This window comes from Equus quagga, chromosome 6 (genome assembly GCF_021613505.1).
Source record: "Equus quagga isolate Etosha38 chromosome 6, UCLA_HA_Equagga_1.0, whole genome shotgun sequence".
Classification (NCBI taxonomy): Eukaryota; Metazoa; Chordata; class Mammalia; order Perissodactyla; family Equidae; genus Equus; species Equus quagga.
In genome coordinates this window covers 106,580,194-106,605,078 of record NC_060272.1, presented here as the reverse complement: position 1 = coordinate 106,605,078, position 24,885 = coordinate 106,580,194, and the positions used below count along the sequence as shown (strand labels likewise).

Below are 24,885 nucleotides of genomic sequence, written 5' to 3'. Positions count from 1 at the left end.
CTTTTAAAGACTTTGAGAAGACCTATAATAAACAGATATGTTTAACGTCATTGTATTAGGGTTTCCCAAAGCCATTTGACTATGGATCTCTCCGTGACCCTACCTTATTTGTTATCATTGAGCAGCTTTGGACTTCCTGAAGAAGTTTGGGAAATGCCTTTGTGGTTAAAATTGTTCTTCAATGAATTATCTGGTGCATAGAGATTTCTCCCTTCTCAGAACTCCAGTTTCTATGATTCATCCTATACAGTCCAGTATCATTATCTGATGGTTCCTAGATGAGTATGTGTTATCTCTACAGAGATTGTAAGTTCCATAGAGACAGGAGGTTACACCCAGTGTTCCTTACCTCCCATAGGTTTTGTGTAGTTTTGAGCATTTGTAACATATGCTAAATTAAAATGCTTAGCCCCTGAATATAGAAGCCAGTTATTTCGTTCTCATTCTCATCCTTCAGTGTTCTTAACCACTCACCCATGTCTTACTGTATTTCAAAGTAACACACTACCCACTCACATATATTCATTAAGTTGTCACTACTGTATCTCAGCAGTGAAACATTACTAATGTGACAAAACACTACATAACAGGCTAGTATGTTTTGTATGTAAGAATTTCTTACTTCTAGTTTCAGGTAGGAGTAATAGTGAAAGCTGGAGAGAGTCTAAGAGTAAGATAAGCTGAGGTGAGGAGAGGCCTGGAGCCTGGAGCCCACTGAGGGTAGGATAAGTCTACTGTGTGTCGAGGGGAAGGTCTCTGGCAGGGAGGTATCAGCATGCAGTCCTTGGTCACTGAGGAGAAAAGAAGTGCTTAGAGACGATATCAGAAAGGTACCAGAGACAAGTTCTTTAATAAAATATAACTGACATTTATAGTGCATTTATTGTGTCAGGCCCTAAATATCTTGCATATATTAGATCTTTTAATCCTCAGATCAACTCAATGAGGTAAGTACCAGTATTAACCTCATTTTAGAGATCAGGATACTGAGGCACAGAGAGCTTAAATAACTTGCCCAAGGTCACATGGCCAGTCAGTGGTGGAGATAGGGTGCAAACTCATGCTCTTAACTACTGTGCAGTGTGCTCTTAACTCTCACTTCTTTTCTTTCTCTGCTTTTCTACTTTTCCATCAGCCTTTGGTGCCCTGGTGTTGGGTGATTTACTAACCCATTCTTAAAGACCCACCTGGGCATGAATCTCAAACCCTTTCTTTGAAATGCATGATCCTGAATTGGAAAACAGTTGCTCTGAAGGGTATTATTGGGATAATTGGTAATATTTAAATATAAATAGTGTATTACATACTAGTAGTATATCCTTGCTAAATGTCTTGAATTTGATGATTGTGTTATGATTATGATGTAGGGATGCAGTGTATAAAAGTCTATGACTTATTCTTAAATGATTCAACAAATTAATGATAACAATAATAAGCTTATATAGAGAGAGATGGATGAATAGAAAGATCAACATAAAATTTATTAATTGATAACATTCATTGTACTATTCTTGCAGCTATTTTGTAGATTTGAAATGTTTTAAAGTGAAAGATTGGGAAGAAAACCCTGAGCCTTAGAAGTGATAAGGCATATATTAATATGTACTAACCCTTTTTTTTTTTTCTGAGGAAGATTAGCCCTGAGCTAACTACTGCCAATTCTCCTCTTTTTAGTGAGGAAGACTTGCCCTGAGCTAACATCCATGCTCATCTTCCTCTACTTTATACCTGGGACGCCTACCACAGCATGGCTTTTGCCAAGTGGTGCCATGTCCTCACTCAGGATCCCCACCAGCGAACCCCGGGCAGCCGAGAAGCAGAACGTGCAAATTTAACCACTGCGCCACTGGGCTGGTCCCTATACTCACCCTTTAAACTTGATAACAACCCTATGAGTTATGTACTATTACTATCCCCATTTTAGGGAACAGGATGCTGAGGCATGGAGACTGAGAACCTTGCCCACTCACAGCCAGTGAGTGGAGGAGACAGGACTCAAATCCTGATATGTATTTATTTCTGTTTCCATAACACCCTGCACATGTGTTAGGTTGAACCATATAGAAATTGCTCTCATTTGATCATGTTTGACCTGTAAAGAAAGCCATTTTATGTGACCCAACCTAGGAGCAGGGACCACCTCTTTTATAATGAATGGTTGGTTTGGTATTTGTCTTTATGGGCAGAATGCGGGCTTTGTGTGGGCTGGGACCTTGCCCATCTTGCTCACCATTGTCTCCAGGGACTGCCTGGCGCGTGGTTGGCATCTGATTAAGTGTTGGTTGAATGAACACCACCACCAAAAAATCTTTGGTTACTTCTCTCTATTCCCCTGCTATATATATGCCATTCCTGTTCATCCAATATCTGTGTCATTTTTAGAGACACTAGTGGATAAACATAAATTGTTCTGAAAGATGCAGCCTCAGCAGGGATAATTGTGACATAATCAACTATTTGACTTCCAGAGAACCCTTTTAGCTAATGAGGGCCTTAATTAAAAACACGCCCCTGCTAAGATGACCTCTCAGTTCAGAAACTTGAAAATGTAAAACGTTTTCACTCCCCACCAGCATGCGGTGATTTTGGCTAGAATATATGTAGTAGTCGGAATGCCATCTACTCGGATTCTTATTTGAGCAGTAAACACGTTTTTAAAAAACATTGTGCAGTCTCTAAAAATAAGCGGTATTTCAAAACGAAAACCAGCACACAAGTGTTTGGCACATCTGGTAGTCAGAAAAGTTGTACGGTTTGTTTTCAGGGAATGACAAGCCAAGGAACATTCAAACTTGGCCAAATGAAAACTTTTCTTCTATCTGTGATGACACCTGGTTTGAAAAAAATTGGCTCCAGCCTCAAGGCAGAAAGAACATTGGAAATGGGTAAAGAATTAAACAGCATCATTTACTATCTTGTTTTGTGCAAGGAATTAGAAAGAACAGGTTTTTTCTTTTTTCAAGAAAGAGAATAGAGCAAAAAAAAAAATGGTGACAGGCATGAACAATAATAAGTAACAGCAAAAATAGAAGATGACCTCCATTGAATACCTACTATGTGCTAGACAATGTGCAGAGTCCCTTGCGTGTATAATTAATGCTAAATACACGACAACCTTATGAGGTGGTATTGTTTTCATTCTCATTTTACAAATGAGAAGACATAGATATAGAGATAAGGCACACAAATGTTTAACTAATTTGCCCAAGTCACACAACCAACCGGGGTAGGGGTGGGGTCCCAGGGGGGCTGTTTCCAGTGCCCACACTCCAAAGTGCTGTACGATTCTGAGAAGTCTGAAGGTGTTCATTGTGTCTGGCATTATGAAAAAAATTAGAGTGAGATGGTTGCATTGAGCACAGTGAGTCTTGGTCAAACAGTTATTTGCCTCCACTTATGAGACAGATGATGCCATTTTCCAGAACATTCTCACAGCTGGGCCACAGACATTACATGTTCCCAATGTACTCTGTAGCCTCATGCTTCAGGGATGCCATATGTGATCCTGTCCGAAGCTATCACTCCTCTGTGGTTAGATGAGGTTCAAACTGACCAGTGAATTTGGGAGTAGGAAGTGGTATAGTAAAAATGATGGAGACACTGGGGAGGGAAGGATTAGGGTTTCTTTAATACAGAGTGAAAAAATAATGTAAGTGTGTGAATCTGGGGTATAGGGTTACAAAGGCAACCTTGACCAGTCTAAAATTCTAGCCCACAAAAATGAATTTATAATTACTACTCCCACTAGCTTCATCTTCCATTCAGACCTAGTTAGCAGTACTGTGGAGAAGCATCAAAGGATTGACTTAGTTGGAGTTTTTGAAAAATGGCGCTGTTTTTTAAAAAAGAAAATCAGGAGGGTTGCAGTGGAAACAATGTGTCAGTATTTTAATATTCATGTATAACTATCTGTTATTTTCATTCATTCATTCATTCATTCTTAACCTCATCGGTAGACTTAATTGGGTGCTGTGCAGGCCCTGGGCTAGGCGCTGAGGAAGCAGGGGTGCCTCAAACAAGGGCTTTGTCTTTAAAAAACAACAAAGTATAAAAGAGGAGGGGATGACAGCATGTAAATATTTCAGTTCCCTAAAGGTGCTGAGGCAGATGTGTTATGAGAGACTGGGGTGGGGGAGGGACAAAAAGAAGAATTGGTCAGATCTTCTCAGCTGGCAGTGAGGGAGGAGGAGTCATAGAGGAGGTGATCTTTGAATTGAGACCTTTAAGATAGATAGGTGCTCACCAAGCGGACAAGTTAGGGTGAGGGTGTGCCAATCAGAGAGAAGAGCATGAATAAGAAAAGGGTTAAAAGAAATTTTTCTGCAGTCATGTTGGTATTTATTGATTCTAAGGTGCACATATTTTCGCATCTGAATATCTCTGAAATCTCGACACCCGGCGCTAGTTTAATTGATTGTGCATGTTTTTACTGTACATATATTATAATGTTTATTACATCGATCTAATAGTTGATGTAATAATGTATTAATATGCTTTGTTACCAAGTAGTATTTCTTGGGTTTGCTGTTCCAGCTGTTAATATGTCTTTGTTTTAGAGGTAGATATTAATACCTTTTTATTGTGGAGGAAACAGGCATGAAATGACTGAGTTCCTTAGATGAGTATGTGACACTGAATTTGAGAGAATACCTGACATCTAATATTGCTTAATAGCAGTGGCTGGTAAGGACGGAACCTGGGGAGTTTAGTCTTATATGCTGGACTAGCCATCCCTGGTGGTCTAGTGGTTCAGAATTGGTGCTGTCACCTCCATGCCTCGGTTTGTTACCTGGTCAGGGAACCACACCACCCCCCATCTGTTGTCATACTGTGGCAGCTGCATGTTGCTGTGATGCTGAAAGCTATGCCACCGGTATTTCAAATACCAGCAGGGTCACCCATGGTGGACAGATTTCAGCGGAGCTTCCAGATCAAGACAGACTAGGAAGAAGGACCTAGCCAACCACTTCCACAAAAATTGGCCATGAAAACCCTATGAATAGCAGTGGAGCATTGTCTGATACACCGGAAGATGAGAGGATGGTGCAAAAAGATTGGCTCTACTCTGCTGTACACAGGGTTGCTAAGGAGTCGGAATTGACTCCATGGTACTAACAAAAACATATACTGGACTAGGCTATGAACCATCACAATGCCGTTTTCCGAGGTGAAAAGGGGGTTTGAAAAGAAAATAGCGTGTAGCTTGTTGGAATTTATAACGACACTTGAGTTTCTGATCATTGCACAAAAACGTACCCACCACTCTTGGTGTCAAGAGGAAGCCTGGATGGTACAATGTTATATGAGTTGTGAAAACAGAGAGACGATAACTGATCTTTCTAGGCACAAGAAGATGCATCAGATATAAGCCACAGTGGAGGGGTAGAGGAAAGGTTCTGGTTTTATCTGAAAAAATAAATCAGAGAGAAGTTTCTGTTGGACCTAATGATCTTGGAAAGTATCCAAGAAAGAAACTAAGCATCCAGCATCTAAACTGAAGCACACAGGTGCTATGAAAATACACCCTTGTAGAATCCGTTTCTGCTTTGTCAGTAAGTCCTTGTCTGACTTTGGGCACGTCAATTACCACTTGGATTTTAGTTTCCCAGAGGGCTGGACTAGAGTAGGCTTCCTGCCAGCTAAAGATGCTGTGACTCTCCCAGCATTGTTGAGGTGCAGTTTCATTGATGAGAGCATGGTAATTGCTCTAAGGTCTTGTTTATCCTTCAGTTGTGTGGGCTCTTGGAAGAGAATGATACGAAAGATAAAAAAGTCATTTTTTGGCTATTAATTTAATTTTTGGAAAAGCAAAATAGGAAATTATGCTCCCTAGGGCTAAGGAAAGTTACTGAGATGCTTTTCCACCTACTTTGATCCCAAATATATCAATGAGAAAGATGGGGAAATTGGTGAGAAAATTTTAGGGCCTAATTTGCCAAAAACTGAGCTCATTTATTTTCATTTGTTTGAAATGGGAACAGAGTGTACAGTCACTGAGACTTGACCAGGTAGTTTGCAAAAAATGTTTGAAAAAGTACATCCATGTAAAAAGAATGTCTAGAATGATTCAACCACTATTATTATCTTTTATAAATGAGTCATGGCAGTGTTTGCCTTTCTCCTCTTTGCTTTTCACTTTTCCATAACGGCACAGATTCTTGTGGGTTTCTTTTTTTTTCTTTCCCCTTTGGATATGTACCAAATTTTACTGCATTCAAAGATTGTTACTAATGAAATGAAAAATCTATGTTGAATTTGGTTACCATGCTGCTTTTGGAATGAGTGTTTTGTTTATGGCTCTCATCCTGATTTTTTTTTAAATTGGGTATATGTCCAATGACAATGTGTTGGGATGAGGAAAAAATCAAGATTGGAGAGACACAGACAGACTGTGTCCTTTTAGAGAGGCTTTTTGAAAGGCCAGAATTGGAATGAAGTGAACCAGTTAAACAAGTTTTTTCAGCAGTGTCAACTTTCCTTACTGGGTGATTCAAGATATTAGTTATTCTAGAAAAAACTTGGTTTTATATAAGGAATCCCATCTACTTACCACCTTAACCCTTTAGGGAAGGAGATGATAAAATATGATTCTTAATATAACTGGGCACTGTTATATAGAAGGAGCAAAATGTAAGCACATTTTATATGAGTGGTGATTATGGAAAGTTTCTATTGTAGCATTATGGCTTTTTCATTGGAATTAGAGAAAACTTTTTGGTATCACTAATACAAAAAAAAAAAAAAGATAATCCAAGGACTATCTCTAAAGATGAGTCCTGATATAAGTGTGCACATGTGTGTATTTACTGATTTCTGATGTAAGGGACATGAAAGCTAACCTGATTCATTTGTTTTTAGGGGCTCTTGGCTTTGGGCCTCAGTGCAAGTCCATTGGAAAAGGCAGCTGCAACAATCTAGTGGTCACCAGCAGTCCCATGATGGTTCAGCGACTGGGACCCATTTCACCTCCAGCAAGCCAGGTCTCTACAGCATGCAACCAGATCAGTCCTAGCTTACAGAGGGCAATGAATGCAGCCAACCTGAATATACCTCCTTCAGATACCAGGTCTCAAGTTACTTTTTTTTCCCCCCTTCTTATGGTATAATCACACCCCATGAGTGTTTTCCCTTCCCCTCCGTAACACATGTGCACACACAACACACACACACACACAACACATACATACTCATTCAAGCAACTCTTTCAATTTGAACTTTATAGGAGAATGTGTATAAAAACTAAGTATATGCCGTAATATCATCTTAATTGGGAAGAATGGTTTACTGCCTGCTGTCTTGCAGTATGAGTGAAATGAATGCCCAGTTTGAGATTTTGGGGCCTCAGTGATAAAAGCCCAGTGTGTAAATCTGTCAATTCCTGGTGAAGCAGGATCATCCTAAAAAATTGGGATGTTCCATGCACGTCCATCTTACCTGCTCATTTTTCAGTGTATATGTTGCAGTGTCCCCAGGCTGCCTTACAATCTGTTTTATCTGTCCATCCACCCACCCATCCACCCATCTACACAAGTATCTATTAAGTACCTACTGTCTGCATAATACAATCGCTGAAGTTTAGGGAGATGGTAGAAAAAGTAAAGTTAGAAATCATGAATTTACAGACTTGATGATGTGTCTTGGAAAACATACTTTCATGTATGAGTTACATAAAATTTCAACACAAGTCTGATTAGGTGATGGAATCAGTAGGTCTGATAAATGCTGTGTATCTATCTCCATGGGAGAGCATTGAATAGGAAAGGGAAATCACTCCCTCAGACAAATTTTTATATTTCTCAAGGTTGATATTATAGGGAACATAAAATCAAAATACTGTACAATGTGTAAGTTCTGTTTCTCTGTTTGAAATGAATTATTTCATCTTCTGTAAGTAGTCGTCTTAGAGAAACGCAGTTCAAAGTTTCTGCCTCTTAGTCCTGGCTCTGCTGTAACTGTGATTTTGCAAAGGAATTTGACTCTCTGGACCTCTGCTTCCTCTTCTTTGGGGGCTGGAATCTGCTGAGATGCCTTGCATTTCAGGGATCCGGTTCTTTCTCTCCTTCCTCCTCCTCTTCCTCCTCTTCCTCCTTCCCCCTCTGATATCTCTGCACCATCCTCCTACCTGCTATTTGAGACTGAAATCATAGTTCCTAGGTCATTTTTTATGCCAATTTTTTCCTGAGATTGAAACTTGTTTTTCAACTCAGATTTTTTGTGATGGGAAGCTGCTGCTGTCATTTTCCCATTGATGATTATGCCTTGAGGGACTCCTCAGACTTGCTGAGTGTTGCCTATAAAATTAACTGTACTCGTGGAGTGTCATTGGGAAGCCTTCAGCTTCTTGTCTGTGGCAAGTCCAGCCCATGCCTTGAAGGCAGAGAGTCATAATTAATGGAGAAACATGGGAGGCAGGGCACAGGATGTTCCAGCCATGTATCTAATGCAGTTCCTTTCACGAGTCATCCAGGGAAGGGTCATTATCTCAGTGTTTTCTGGCATTTTTGATTCTTTAGCATAATTCTATATACTTAAAAGACAACATCTTAAAGATTCATTGCCATATGTTTTTGACTGTGTACTTTGTGAGTCCTTCTATGGAAATCATTCTTTGCAGGATGAGCAAAGAAACAGGAGTTGGGAAGTGGCTTGGTGAAGTATGGAACTTACTTTTAGCAATGTGGAAAGGTTGCATTTATTTGTGATCCTTAAACTGGTTTGCGTGTTCCATCAGAGGAGAGAAAGGATAGGAGGCAACAGTTCAACTTGAAGGCATTTTGCCATCTAGAGATGAAGAGAAGATAGAGAAAGAATCAGCTTTGTGTTTTATTCATTGGGGGCGTGTGGGGCGTGGGGAATGGAGCATGAACTGTTCAGTCTGAGTGATGGTCGCCCTAAAGAAAGCTGTAAAAGTTATTATTTTTTCCTGATTTTCTGTGTAATTCTTACTCATTGTAGAAAATGTAGAAAAGCACCAGGCAGTAAGTGATAGTCATCCTGAATTCTACCACTCATAGGCAATCATGGGTGGAATGTTGATATCCATCTTTCTGGCTATATGCAAACACATACATCATAAGCGTAGGTTTTCCTTTCTACCAAACTGATATGTAATAATCTACATAGTATTATAATTACTTTTTTCAATTAAGGTACACACTTTCTCTTGTAATAAAAAATACTGCAGCATCATATAATGACTTCTTCCTGCCTAAGATTCCATTTTATTATACTTATTTATTTATTTATTTATTTATTTATTTATTTAAGATTGGCCCTGAGCTAAGATCCATTGCCAATCTTTTTTTTTCTTCCTCTTCTCCCCAAAGTCCCCCTTATATAGCTGTGTATTTATAGTTGTAGATCCTTCTAGTCCTGCTATGTGGGACGCTGCTTCAACATGGCTTGATAAGCAGTGCTAGGTCTGTGCCCAGGATCTGAACTGGTGAAACTCCAGGCCACTGAAGCAGAGCATGCAAAGTTAACCACTCAGCCATGGGGCCAGGCCCCCAAGATTCCATTTTATCAAAAAAGTATATAAATAAAATTATAATTTTTTCTTGGTCTTTTATCACTGGGCATTTAGTTGTTTCTCTTTATTTCAATATTATAAGTATTACTTTATTCAATCAATTCTGTAAATCTGTTGTTGCACATCTCTACTTATTAGAAATAAATTCTTATAGCAGTAAAATTTGCTGAGTTATAGGAAGTGCACAGTTTGAGGCTTTTGATATGTGTTCTCAGATTGCCCTGCAGAAAAGGCCTAATCATTTATAAACTTTATGTTTCCCTATATTTTATCAAATACTAGATATTGTTATTTTTATAACTCTGCCAATTTGATGTACAAATTATTTTATCTTAATTTTCATTTTCTTAATTATTGATAATATTGAATAGTTTTCATAGATTTATTGACTGTTTGCATTTCTTCTTTTGACCTCCTTTGAGTATTTTTCCTCTAGAGTGCTCATCTTAGAAAAAAGCACTCTTTCTAAGCTTTGTTGGGTTTTGTTTAATCCAATGATGAGAGTCATGCCCAACTGCTATATATTTGCCTTTATTAATTTCCCAACCATTTCTGACTAGCCTCACTAAATGGTAAATGCAAACTATACCTTTCCATCTTTAAGATCCAGGAGCCATTCTTGATTTAGGCACTGCCAAAACTCTGTAATACAGAGGCCACTGTATATATTTCCCCTACAATGACAAAGCTGAAGTGCTGAAATAACCTCATATAGTGGCTTCATATCCCTATCTAGTAAAAGTTGAATGGGCAGTAGAAGAGATTGGATGCTACTTTGCATGGGCTTTGTATATGTTTAGCTTTTCCAGTGCTTTCACAGACATTGTGATTCTATATTTTATGGACTGAATATTCATAAACTACCTGCAAGTATTACCCTTGTTTTATAGATGATGGACCCAAGATGCAGCAAGTCTAAATGCTTTGCCTAGTGTCATTTAGCTTGTCAGTTACGAAGTTCAACTATCAATCTAATAATGTCATTCCAGATCCAAAAAGGCACCACATTTTTTTTCTCCTAAACCAGAAATTCTTGGAGGTGATTTCTGGGGATAGAATTTCCTAGGGTTTCATTTTGAGTTGGACTGTATCCACAAAGGTCAGAGGAGGCCAAGGGGCTGAGAATGGACACTGGGCTCTATGTAAGTTCTAACATTTTACAACGCCATCCTGTCTTCAGATGCAGTGCTAGTTCTTTTGGGAATTTTTCCAGGCACATAGACAAGAACTTCCAGATAGACTGTGACTAGTCTTTGCCGTGACACATAATACACACACACATGCACACACACACACGTACGTATACGGATTCTTTCTCTTGAGCATCATTTTGAGGAATTTCATGTGACCTGAAAGTTAATATTTCTTTTGAGTTTGACATTAAACTAAGCAATTCAGTTTTGTCGTCACGCCTCTTATGGCCCTGTGAGAGTTAGTGAGCTCTTGCTTCACCAGCCACCCTAAACTACTATACTGATAGTTTCTGAGTTTTTCATATTGCTTTTATCTTGTTTGAGCTATATATCTCTTTCCTTTCACATATAGCTCCAAATTAACCAGTCACCAGAAATACTATCCTTAGGATCAGATGAGCATATGGAAATGGAGATTGCTCTCAGTGTGGTGATAGAACCACAGCTCTTTGTCACTTCCTTTCCCATAGGCCTGGTGTGGGTAGCAGCAGGGATTATAGGCAAGAGTCCTTTGGAATCTTTCACAGTCATTCAGTATATTGTTGCATAAGAAGAACAGAAGATGTGGGTTCTGATCATAGCTTGTGTGACTTTAAGCCTGTCATACTGGGTCTTTTAATCAAGCAGAGCATTATGGACTACATGTCGGGGTATGATATGGGGACAACAACAGGATGTATGTGATCCAGTTAGGTGACTGCCTATTAAATCCTGCTTCATTTGTACTTCTATAAGGACTTTAGTCCCCCACCCCACCTTTTTGGTGTCACTGGGAAGAATTTCACAGAACCTCAGTTTTATTCTTATAAAATAGAAGTTATTAAAAAATCCAATTTACTTACAGGTTGTATCAAATGAGATCGTATATAGGGAAAATGCTTTGTAAGCTATTAATGATGGTTAGTTGTCATTATATTGATTGATTATTAACCTTCTTAATCAACAATTTTTGAAAAGTTATCATATATCTAATATTCTCTAGTTGGGTACTGGGGGAGATTAAAATGATCCTTTCTATTGAATGGCTTTGAATTTTACTGAGGAAGATAACACCCACAGATGTCTGAAGTTAGCTATGTTTAAGGCGCAGTACAGACAATATGTAACTTCTTTGGAAAGAGGACTCTTACTGAGAGCTAGTGTATTTGGAGGAGGGTTCGTGGATTAGAACTTTGAAAGATTAAAAGGTCTGGGTAATCGCGCAGGAGGGAGGAGGGCCAGTAGGTAAAGGCCATTTGTTCAAAGTTTTGTTCTGATTAGGTGTTGGACATAGAGAGTTCTCTGTTCATATTATTACCTTACTGAATAGAATATAGGATTTGTTTTCTGAAAAATGTATCATAACTGTCTTAGAAAACTGAGATGTCCAAGGAGTGAAGGAGTGTGCTTGCATGGGGTCACGCTCAAGTTTAAACTGATCCATGCTTAGGTGTAATTTGAGAAAAATAAGAAACATCTCTCAACTATGGAACAAATGAACATGTCTTACTATAGGCTGCCCTCAAACCAAATAATGTAATTTCAAATGCAAAGTATATACAGGTGGGTAAAATACTTTCTGCCTGCTATTCACTGCTTAAAAATCGGAAATGCTCCAGTATGACAGTGACCAGGCAAATGTACCATTTGAGAATGTTCTATAAACTCTTTCAACCTCAAGGTGTAAAGCAAAGTCAGTTGTCTTTGCCTCATACATGATACGACTACTGATTTGGCTTGGGTCAGAAAGCAATTCTTGAATCTCCCTGGGGAAGGGACTCAGAAGGTCTTTGACATCTAATCACCAGGAGCCTTCAGCCGAGCTCTGCAGGGAGAGCTGCATGCTGCGGGTGTGCTTGGAAAAGAATTGGAAGTGTCCATGGGGAATTAAGAAACAGATGGTTCAGAAACCACTTTGGGGCTAGCATAAGGACTTCAGCCCGTATATAAGGATGTGGACCAAGAAATAAATCCATGTCAAGGGCAACTAGATTTAAATTCCTGCTGTGTTTGTCATTGGTAAACATTACTTCACTCGATGGGAACATCACATCAATAATGGTGTTATCTATCACCTTATACTGTGCATTTTGGAGCCAAGACGTTTTCTTGTTAATATCTCATGCTTGTAGGAAATAGTGTTCCTGGCTTCCTTTTTGTAAAAAGCAGTAGAGGAACAGGTGGGATGAAAATGCTTCTCTTTTCCCTCAGTTCCTTCGCAACAGGTTGCTGTATAACAGCTGGAAGTCGTAAATGGGTTCATTCTGGGAAGATAGACATTCTATATGATATTTTGCTTTGATTAATTTTTCATCAGAAAAAAGATCTCTGTAGAAAACCAATGCAGGTACATATAAATAAGCCAGGTTTTTTTTTTTGATATATACCATGTCTGAGTCAGGAAATACAGTGAGGTGTGTCTAGCTTCTTGGTGACAAATTTTCTATCCAAGGGACACAGCTTTTCTTTTCAATGATTTTTAAGGCAATGGTGCTATAGTAAAGCAAAATGAATTTTAAAGTGGCCAGACTACGTTACAAACCATTTTGATATGCAGGTAAATATTGTGATACGTGAGGTATGTTTTCTCAAGGGTTAGAAGAACAGGAGAGGAATTGTTACAAAGTCAACTACTGAAAGCGAATGATCTGCTCTTGGCCCACAGCTGCTTTGATTTAAGGACAAGAGCTCCTGAAAAATTCTAGACTAGTGAGGGTGATTAAACCCTGCACAGCCCAAATGCATAATTCCAAATATGACTTGAGTGCAGACTGTCACTCCTTTAAATTATAGCTGTAGTTTGTATATTTTTTCATTTTCTGCGATGGTTTGATGTTGTGACTGAGTATTGATAGTGTAAATTGCTATGTTTTAAAGAAATCTTTAAAATTCCTTAATATCAGTGAAACAAATTTGTGAAATTATTATGAGGTTCCCTGGATGACCCTTTGACTTTGAGGATTTACTTTTTTTCAAATCAAGCATGGGTTTATGTTTTACCTCACCAATTGGTTTTACTTGAAGGCTAGGACTCTGTTTACACTTATACTTCCTGCAATGCCTATTTGTAGCATGCTGAACACAGTAGGTGCTTAATAAATACTTGCTTATTTGGTTTGCTTTGGCAGGGATCAGTAATTACTCCAAGGTCTCTATTTCCCCTACATTAAAAAAGATATTTAAAAATAAAGCAAGGACTATTTATTATCATTAAAGTATTAAGATTATTTATAACAATAGATCTTTTGTTTTATTATTCCAGTGAGCATTAGCCTTTATTGTTCTTCTTGGTAAAATGTTATTTACCTGGGACTAAAAGCCTTGGATTTTATCTTAGCCAAAGAATGTGTGTTTAGCCGAGAATGTAATTAGGGGAAATACTTAAGGGATTGTCACTGCAATGTTCTTTTAGCTCTTAAGCAATCCATATCCTGCTAAAATGTTTGTCTTTTCTTTTTTTTCCCCCATTCTGGCTGCTGTTCCAGGTCCCTTATTTCGCGTGAGTCTTTGGCGTCCACGACTTTGAGTCTGACAGAAAGTCAGTCGGCCTTGAGCGTGAAACAAGAGTGGTCTCATGGCTACAGGACTCTCCCTTCGCTCTCCTCCAACCATGGCTCTCAGAATGGCGTTGATCTAGGGGATCTCCTTAGCCTTCCTGCCGGGACAGCCATGTCCAGCAACAGTGTCTCTAACTCATTGCCATCCTACCTTTTTGGCATGGAAAATAGCCACTCTCCTTACCCTAGTCCCCGGCACTCTTCGGCCAGGTCCCACTCAGCCCGCTCCAAGAAGAGAGCGCTGTCCTTGTCTCCGTTGTCCGATGGCATTGGGATAGACTTCAATACCATCATCCGCACCTCGCCCACGTCCTTGGTTGCCTACATCAACGGGTCGAGGGCTTCCCCTGCCAACATGTCCCCCCAGCCTGAGGTCTATGGGCATTTCCTGGGGGTGCGCGGCAGCTGCATTCCCCAGCCGTGCTCGGTGCAAAGCAGCCAGAAGGGTGTGCGAGTGCCCAGCGGCGGCCTGGCGCTCCCGGCATACGGTGAGGATGGCGCCCTGGAGTACGAGCGCATGCAGCAGCTGGAGCACGGTGCCCTCCAGCCCGGCGTGGTTAACAACATGGTGGTGCAGCATGGCCTGCCGGGCCCCGACGGCCAGCCAGCCAGCCTGCTGAAGACGGAGCGCCTGGATGATTTCCCAGGCAGCGCCCTGAATCTGCCCCCTGCGCCCCCTCTGCCTCCTCTGCCACCACCGCCCCAAGGTCCCCCGCCCCCCTACCATGCCCACCCGCACCTGCACCACCAAGAGCTCGTCCCCCACGCCCAGCCGCTGGCCCTGTCCCAGGCGGCCCTGGAGGAGGACGGAGAGCTGGACGACGCCGTCGGGGGCAAGCACTGCTGTCGCTGGATCGACTGCAGCGCCTTGTATGACCAGCAGGAGGAGCTTGTGCGGCACATAGAGAAGGTGCATATAGACCAGCGCAAAGGCGAAGACTTCACTTGCTTCTGGGCCGGTTGTCCTCGAAGGTACAAGCCGTTCAACGCCCGCTATAAACTGCTGATCCACATGAGAGTCCACTCCGGAGAGAAGCCCAACAAGTGTACGGTGAGTTTTCCGAAGCCCACGAGAGTTCATTGAAAGTGCCTGTGTCTTCCAAACTTGGCCTACAAGTCAGGGGACGTTTTCTTCTTTTATGGCATTTGGATGCCTGGGAGCCTGGGTATTCATGAGCTTTGACACCTCTTCAACCTGGAGAAGGGGAAGGTCTCTTTATTAGCGGCTGGGATATCTCTCCACTTCCAGATTATTTTCTGCAAATGTACATGATCCATCACATCAGGGGAGGTTAATCTGCCACACTGTCCAAAATCTTGGAAAATAGATCCCTGCCAGGCACCAACTTGAAGTTGCTGAAATGTGCAGGGCAGAGGAACACACACCACACCACCAGCAAGCTTTAACTTTTCCAAAGCAAATATTCAGTGATTTTTTTTCTTCCCTCCAATAACTGAGCCAGTATTGGGGTTGGGGGAGGGGTGGTTCTCATATTTGGAAAGGAACTCACACTTAGCAACTTGGCTAGTAAAAATGTTGCTGCATGCACCCACATGCCTGCACATTGCACCCAACGGGTTGTGAGACTAGTTAATGATTTATAGCCAGCATAGAAACATCCAGGGATACTACAGCAGCAGAATCTCACAGGATCTCACCAAATTTTAAGGAGAAAGAATTTCGTAGAAAGATACAAAGAGAGAGAAGCAAGAGGAGAATGTGCCTTTGGTGTTGAAGGAAGTGTTCATGGTGTCTCCTTCTCCCTGGCTTTCCCTTCACAACATAGATCCTGGAACTCTCTCTGTTTCTTGGCAAAATTTACTATTTTTGAATAATATGACTCTTAAATGATTTCACAATCATTTTACACCTAACAGAAACCCTCAGGGTTTACAAATAGGACATCACCCTTGGGATCACAGGGCAGCTTTGCACAATCTCAGACAGCTCACTTAACTCTTGGAAAAAGAAGAGCATGTGTTTTATATTAGTTTAGATGGACAGAAGTATTTCTTTTAGAGTTAAAATCTGAGAATTGTAGGTACTCCCTGGATATTGAATATGCTACAGGTCACGAAATGTGTGAAATACATAAATCATTTTGAAAAGAAACTTATTTAGATGGTGGTCCCCCAGCCAGAGTCCCTTCTTTCTCTAGTATGTCTTGATGATAAAGAATCTGGACCATGTTTGTGTTGGATTTTTAGATTGGCAAAGTTGTCTGATTCATGTAAAAGCAAACGAAACAGATGATAGCTGTAATGCAAGTATTAGAAGCACTTTTTCACCGTCCAGTAGGTATTTTTGAGAGAGTTTTAAGAATTTCTGGCAGAATGAAATTGCATTTCTTGTCGTTACATTATGCCCCATGTTGTGATTTTTCTTAAGGAAAACCTGAAGCTGATACATTGTGAGAATGCCATGTTATATGAGTGAAAAGAATAATTACATTCTAGGCGGCAAAACCTTACTCTGTCAGTAGGGTTCTGCATTAAAAATGCCAGAAAGAGACAAGCAATTGAAGGCAATTCCATTTACTCTGTTTGGAACACACTGGCCTATTGCAGGCAGGAAAGACATTCAGTCTCTGAAGGAAAACAGTCCAACCTTTTAGTTCTGACTAATCCTGGCTGAAAATAGTTTGCTGGATTTGGCTTTACTGAAATAAACATAAAGGCTTGAATTATCCCAAAAAATATTTTTTGCATTGCAAAATTCGTTTTTGTGCAATAGGATTTCCCCATTTTCCCACTGTTCCAGACTTTGCAAAGGCATATAACTATAAAGTTGACTTTTGCTAAAGTGCATGATGACTATTAAAAGCAGAAATACTTCAGTGGAAGAATAAGCTGAGAGGTGAATGTTTGCAGGCCTCTGCACTGCTTTTCATTGTATCTTTCAGGATGGGTATGGCATGTGATTTCTCTTTCCCCTAGTCTGCCCACTTCCCACTTCTAGATGGAGTCTTTGCAAAATTCAGATCACTAAATTTAATAGCATATCAACTCTAGAACCACAAAGCTTTTACTTACACATGTTATAGTGCAAATGTATTTATACAACACAGGGTTTCTTAGGAGCTGACTAATGCTGCAATTCTAGTCCTGGGACTATATATTTTTAGCAGGAAGACATCCATTTTAATATAAAACATACATATCATGAGCATTATGTCTTCTGAAAACTGTTATGTTGCTACATGTCATTGCTTGATTTGTAGGGCTATAGCTAACTGGCAGCAAATAATTTTGCTGTGAAAGTTGAGCAGTCCTCTCAAGTGTAGTCCGTGGATAGAAGACATTGTGCTTAATGTGGATGCACATCTGAAAAAGATGCGTTTTTTTTGCCTTTTGCAAAACCAGTCTTTTACACTCTTGGAATCCAGACACAAGGAACTGTTAAAACTGAAATGTTTCATCTCCCACTTCTTTGAAATCTGATGGTAGTTGATTCAAAGCTCAAGATCCATGCCAAGTAAAATGACCACATTCCTCTTTTGGAGACATGAAGTGATCTTTGGGTTTTTGCGGCTGTGTCACATGCTGCAAAGGCTAGAAGCAGTTTAAATTACAAGACCCAGTCCACTTTTGTTTTACGTATGTTTAACTATTATTAATTTTCTGTGGACCGTAGTTAGAGTTAGTCATCATTTTCGCTCACTTAGCTTATTGACCCAAGAAAGATGTGATGACCCAATTGTGTTTGGTGACCATGACTACAAGCAGCACAATGAGCTTCTGGAAGTCATAGTAAAAGAAGGGTATGTGAAAGGGCTACTCAGTGACAGCCTACTTACAGTAAGAGGCTACCACTGGTGTCCTCTCTTGACGCCAAATTCCATTTCATGCATGGAAGAATGCATTCTCAGAATCTCTGACTGTAATTCCTCAGCCTTACCCAGAACTCTGGGATTCAGATCACTCAAGATTCTAGGTGGCAGAACTGGGGGAGGATTGTTAATTTATTATTTGGTTAACTTACTGGAAGAGGAGAATGGTTTCTTTTCTCTTTCCCACCCAAACAACTCCACCCTTCAGTAGATCTCATTGCTTCTGTGGAAAGCCAAACCAGCTGCTCTCTCTCCAGACCTGGCCTCTATCATAGAGATATTCCTAGCCATGGCAAAGGCCTTGAGAAGTAAAGGCCTCAGTAGGCAACTCAGTTAATTCAGAAACTAGGATATAGCAATATTATGTTAAAAATACCTCAGTCCTTTCTCTACTATGTACTAGTTAAAGCAGTTTCTAGCTGCCGAATCATTTCTGTTTAGATCTTCCAGAGCTTAAACCAACCCCAACATTGATGAATCCTGGAATTTATCAAAACTTTTAAGCATTCCCAGGTATAATTATGCTGAATTCTATTATGTTTTTTGAGATGATAAGGTTTCAAATTCTCAAGTCCGAACAAGTCATGGAGTCTCGGAATTTGTTTCTCTCCCAAACCCCTGTTTCATGTTCCTAGAAGGGCAACATAAAGTGTAACCCAAAACTATAGATGTACACTAACCACCCCTAACAGTATCCATAGTAATGGTTCCAACAGAGTGCATGCTGAGAATGTTTTTACTGTAAGTCTTTTTGCCATTAAGTTGAAGTGTGTGCAATGCCTGGGTAGCGTTCCCAGGAAGGTGTGTTCTGACTGAGCTCAGGCACACTGTCTGCCAGTACTTCTCATGAGAAAGCCTATCTGATGGGAGCAGAGTGAGCAGGGGGACAGGGTTCTGTTGCTAGGATCAGAAACACTGATGGCTTGCCTTTGTGCACAATAGAAAGCAGTTGTGCTGGGAGGTTAGGGAGTGTTAATAAGGGAGTTAGGGGGAATGTGGGTTGCCACTTAAACTCTGCTTATTTTCCCTGGATGAATTTTATCCAATAGCAAAAAGGAATTTTGCAGAACTTTTACCCACCCACAGATTTTCACGAAAATGTCACTGACCAAAGACAGCTTTGAATTTTGTATGAATTGACTCATTTCTCCACAGGCATTTTGCCTGGCAAAATCCAGAGTATTTGCTTTGGCTTGAATATTGGGCAGTTTGCTTTTTAAGTAACATTGGATTATGAATACAAGAAAATAAATACAGAGTTGGGGCCATGTCCCCATTCCTCTTTTATGGCTTGATTTATGGGTTCATGGGCCAAGCTTTAGCAATATAAGACATTTCTTGAGGAAAAGTAAATTCATTGTAAGCTGCAGAAGTTTTTTTTAAATATCCTTTATTTTGTTATTTTGATGAGACTTGGCATTGATGTGGTGGCCACAATTGTATGACCTTAGGGACCTTAGGAAAATATCCTCTAAGCATAACAATTAGTTACCACTCCACAATCTTCATATTGGCAACAATTCATAAACTCTCATAATGTTAAGTATTGATAAGGGTATGGAGAATGGGGACTGCTTTACCGTTGCTAGTGAAAGTAAATTGGTGTAACCACTTTGGAAGAAAATTTGGGAATATCTAGTAAAGATGAAGATGAGCATATCCAACAAAACCATGTCTGCGTCTGCAAGAGAAACTCTTGCATATGGTGCAGGGAGACATGCAAAAAAGGTGTTTATTGGGCCAGCCCCCATGGCCTAGTGGTTAAGTTCAGCATGCTCCACTTCAGTGGCCCAGGTTCAGTTCCTGGGTGCAGACCTACACTGCTCTGGTAGCAGCCACACTGTGCTGGTGGCCCACATACTAAAAAACAGAGGATGCTTGGCACAGATGTTAGCTCAGGGCAAATCTTCCTCAGCAGAAAAAAAGGTGTTTATTGGACCTCTGTTTTTTAAAAAAATGTAAATAACCTAACTGTTTATAGATAAAGTAAATCAATAAAGTGTGGTTTATTCCTAAAGAAATAATGTAAAGGAGCTTAAAATTAGTGAACTAGATATAAATCTCTATATCTATAGTTAGATATCACTGGGGATAAATCTCAAAAAATAATGTTGAATAAAAAAATTAAAGGCAAAAGGATATACATAGTTTAATACAATTTACGTATGTTTAAGTACACACTAATCAGTATTATATAGTTGTTGTAAATGCATAATTACTTGGTTAAACAATAAAATCATGTGGGCAAGATAATCAGTAATGTTAGCATAGTGGATAGTTCCAGAGAGGAAGGAAGTAAGAAGAAATGGGATGTAGGGATTTTGTCTTATCTTTTTTCCAAAGAATGAGAGAACTAAAACAAAAGGCAAAATATTAATTTCTTTTTAGCTTGGTGGTGGTAATATAGGTGTCAGAGGTATCTTAAAATATTTTCTATGCTTTGCTGCCTGTTTGAAATATTTCATAACTGTAAGTATATATTTTTATCTAAAAATAAAAGAAAATCAATGAGTGTAACACTCCAGCTCCCTTCCACACATCCCATTCTTTTCAGATGAGGCGAACAAAGCCTAGAGAAATCAAGCGATTTTTCTAAGACTAGTAAATTGTTTAATTGTCGCTTACTTAGCGCCTCCATGGCGGGTGGTTCTTAACCTTGGCGGATGTTGGCATCGCCTACAGAGCTTTATGAAGTACCTATATCTGGGTCCACCTCCAGAGTCTGGGATGTAATTGGTCCGGGGTGCAGCTTCCCAGGTGATTCTAATGTGCAGCCAAGGGTGAAAGTGTCCACATTCTGACATGGAACTCAGGATAAATGAAAGCCTGCCTTCTCGTTAGAGTTAAGGTGTAGGGAGGCAGTGGTTAGTAGCTAGTACATCTTCCTTATCATCAATGTCCTGACAATGATTAGGGTAATTTTGTGTTCCCTTGGAATAAAATTCAGAGACAAGAGATAAGAAGATAATAGAGGGACTCTGGTAATAGCAGAAGGCTTGCAACTGAGCTTGCATCTCGTATTCAGAGTACTCTTTCTCTATAGTTAACAGTCAGTTAAAGGTGGGGATGAGACTGTACTGAGCAACGTATATCATTGCCACGTCCTTGCCTCCCTGAGTTAAAAGTGGAACTGGCAAATCTGTCACATGGTTCCCATTTTTAAAGGTAAGATAGAGTGTTCTCCCTTCCAAATACAGTGCAGCTTTTCTGCTTTTAAAATAAAATTGATCTTCAGAACATTTTTGCTACTATGGCTATTTCCGAAGAGTTGGTAAATTGACAAAATATTGAATTTTCCCTTTTGTCAAATCTGCTCGATGTGATTAAATAAATAAAATTAACAGTAATATCCTTTTTGTCTCTTGAGGCTGAAACACCACCAGTGAAACATCTGGTAAAGATCAGAGAGAGTGTAGCTTCCAAATCATATCCCACAAGGCATAAGTCTGTCAAATAGTTAGTGCAAACTCAATGATTTAAAAAAATACAACTAAATTGCAAGTTTTCTTCCAGCGATTTTACATAAGAAAGAGATCCCGGCATATTAATCTGTGTATATTCTTGTTCAACATACTGTAGACATATATATGTCACCACAGATTGTGAACCACTTAGTCTAGGTAAAAGCAAAACCACAGAAATTCTCATCAGATGGGGCTTTGACCAGTTTATAAGGCATCTGTCAAATCGGATTTCACATCCCAAAACACAGTTTAGAAACCTGCCATTTGGTAGTGGTTTAATTTTATTTCCCTTCAGAAGGCATTTAATCCACTTTACCTGGGGAACTGGCCTTTCATGAACTTTGTCCTGAAAATAAATTCGTAGCAGATTTGGGCAAACATTTCAAAGCAAATCATGGTTTATATTTCTTTGCCCTGTGATTCTAGGATTAATGAAAAACAATAGATAATGAGAGAGACCCTAAGAGGTTAAATATTTGAGGCTTTATCCTCATTAAGCAAAATCATTAACTACATGATGGTTAATGTTCCTTTTAGTTCACATTTGTTTTGTGGTTTTTCTCTAATTTCATGCCCCGAAATAATGTTTTTAAAATTAGAAAGAATTATGTAAATCTTTTCATAAATGATCTGATTAGGGGAAAGTATTTCAAACCTTTTGAGGTTTGTTCATATATAGATTTTTTTAAAGTATTTTTATTAGTTCACTCAGACTGTATCAGTGTGTAAAATTAGTTTGGCAATTTATTAGAAACATCTTTTGTGACCTTTAGAAGATTTCTTGGTTACTTTTTCTTTGAGTGGCTATGTTGACATCTTTGAGTCCAGATAAAATTTGAGTGTGTAGAGTGAAAGACCAGCCACATTTATTATTCCAAAAGAGAAGTAGTCTGATTCTCTTTGATCTTTCAAAGTGTTTTCTTCAAGCTCTTGGTAGAATGATGTGGAAAAGAGATATTTGTGTATCTTTTTCTGGGCAGATTTATTAGCTTCTACTGTAATTACTGAGTCAGGGCTTCTAGACTATCAATAAAACAATGGATCTTGTAACCCTGGGCACTAGAGGTGTGACTGGCAAACACAGAATCTGTGCGGGCAGGCTCAATTTCCCATTTATTCAAACTCTGGGGAGCCTCATCCAGAGGGGAGATGGATGGGTCTAATAGATGTCATCACTCATAAAGGAGGTCGATGTAGATAGGAATTTGGTGAGAAAATGGAGTGAAGCCTGTGTGCTCTTACTTTGTAGCACTGTATTTATTTTTATTTTCTTGGGCCATAGATTCTGGACTTGAGTAGGGAGAATGACTAATTCTTTTGAGGGAGACCTTTGAAGAATTAAAAAAATGGTTAATCTGAAAAGTTATTGAGAAATTGGGAACTGAGATGACCTAGTTCTGGGCAGGAAGAAACAGTGTGCATAAATCATTGTACATGCTCCAAACTTAGGGTGACCGTATAATTTATTATTCAAAGTGGGACAGTTTTGGAGTTAAAGGGGTTGTATTCCTCTGGAATATCGGTGTAAACCAGGCTTGTCCTGGAAAAACCACCATGTGTAGTTGTCCTACCCAAATAGCATATGCACTGATGTGTCCACCCAATCAATGCATGTTCATTCATTTATTTGATCACTTGAGTACAAGCCATGTGCCACACCCTGTCCTGGAAGCTGGAGGGTACAGAAATAAATGGGACATTCTCAAGCTCACAGTCTTCTAGGAGTGATAGCTACGTAAATAGTTATTTATAAAGTAGTGAAACAAGGGCTATGATATAGGTCTATGCAGATTGTTTTAATGGGAAAGTGGGGGAAGTAGCTTCCAACTATGTCTGTAGAGTCTGGGCAGGCTTCTTAGAGGAGGTGACTGCATCTTGAGAGAAGAGAGTAATTCTTACAGAGAAAGCAAAGGAGGCCATTCAAGTGGAGCAATACTACAGTGTGCGATAGCACAGGGGTGTGAAAGAGCCCAGAAAACAACCAATTCCTGAGTAGTTTCATGGTCTGAGACTAAGTAGGAGTGGGAAGGGAGGCTGGAAATTTACCTTGGGCCTATAACAAAGGCCCTTTACTACCAAATAGGGACAGTGTTTTGAAAATTAGAAAGAATTACATACCTAGTTAATACAAATACATATCCCATTAATACAAAAAAAAAATCTTAGGAGGTAGCAAGCATTGTACTTTAGTGAATGTAAAATGAAACTCTCACTTCTCTGGAACCATCTCATTGTCTCTTAAGTTTATAGTTTAATCCTTCATTAAAACATATCTCTTGGCAGCTATCATATGAAACACAAATTTTTGTTAGACCAACTGATCAGCCGGGGAAACACGTAAATGGAGACAAGCATAAAAGCATTTTCTGTGGTGGACTTTAAAGAAAAAAAATTAAAAACCTGGGGAAAACTAGAGACCAAAGTTATTTGATCAGTTATGTGGAATGATTAAGATGTGGACAGAGGCCGCATACATTATCCTGTGTATGAATATCCTTCCATTAGTTAAATATTTCCTTTTTTACTCTGTAAAGAGAGTGAAGTACGGTTAAACAAAGGTTTGGACTGGTGCTCATTATACTGAGCCTGTCATCCCTTTCAAGACTTTTTCCCCCTCACTGCTAAGATTTACTTTGGAATTTTTTTTCTGCTCAGACTGAATTAATACAGAACAGAGCTAAATGTTTGAGATGGTTAGGTTAGAGTAGTACAAATTAAATTAATTCTCATCAAAATGGCGCCCGTTCCCAGTGATTGAGTTCCGACCACTGTAGGGCTGCATGCCTCTCCAGACCGGGCAGGCAGAGTGAGAGGGAGAGCCTCATCTTTTGTTACTTGAGCTTCCTGCTCCAGCAGCAGTCGCCTCACCTGGGGTTTGAGCCTCTCAGGGTCAGGCCATTTGCCTCTGGGACCAGAGAGCACAGCCTAGAGCCAACCTTAGTGGACTCAGGTGTTCAGAGTATTCCAGATTAGGGCATCTGATTGGTTTTGCTCTTAAAATTTACCGGGCAGCATCTCAGGCTTGTCTCTCCAGAAGTTTCTTTTTCATGTTTTAGAATGTTTATTTGAAAGTGCTTTCATTTTAAAGTTGGGGCATGGATATTGAGCCTGGTAAGCCCATCCTTTGATGAGAAATGTTACTACAGTAGTCCTCCCTTATCCATAGTTTGGCTTTCCGCTGTTTCACTTACTCACTGTCAACTGCAGGTCGAAAATACTAAATGGAAAATTCCAGAAATGAACAATCCATAAGTTTTAAATTTCACGCTGTTCTGAGTAGCCTGATGATGAAATCTTGGGCCATCCTGCTCCATCCTGCCCAGGACGTGAACC

The 24,885-nt window shown here is 39.7% G+C and overlaps 1 protein-coding gene across 3 annotated transcripts in view; it reads left to right on the top strand.

The window, feature by feature from the left end:
* GLIS3 (GLIS family zinc finger 3) overlaps positions 1–24,885 on the top strand; it is a 445,549-nt gene that overhangs the window by 139,060 nt on the left and 281,604 nt on the right. For all 3 annotated transcript variants that reach the window (XM_046665009.1, XM_046665010.1, XM_046665011.1), the window contains 2 exons: positions 6,859–7,066; positions 14,187–15,309. In XM_046665009.1, coding sequence (XP_046520965.1) covers positions 6,859–7,066; positions 14,187–15,309 — 1,331 coding nt within the window. The remainder of the gene's footprint in view (positions 1–6,858; positions 7,067–14,186; positions 15,310–24,885) is intronic.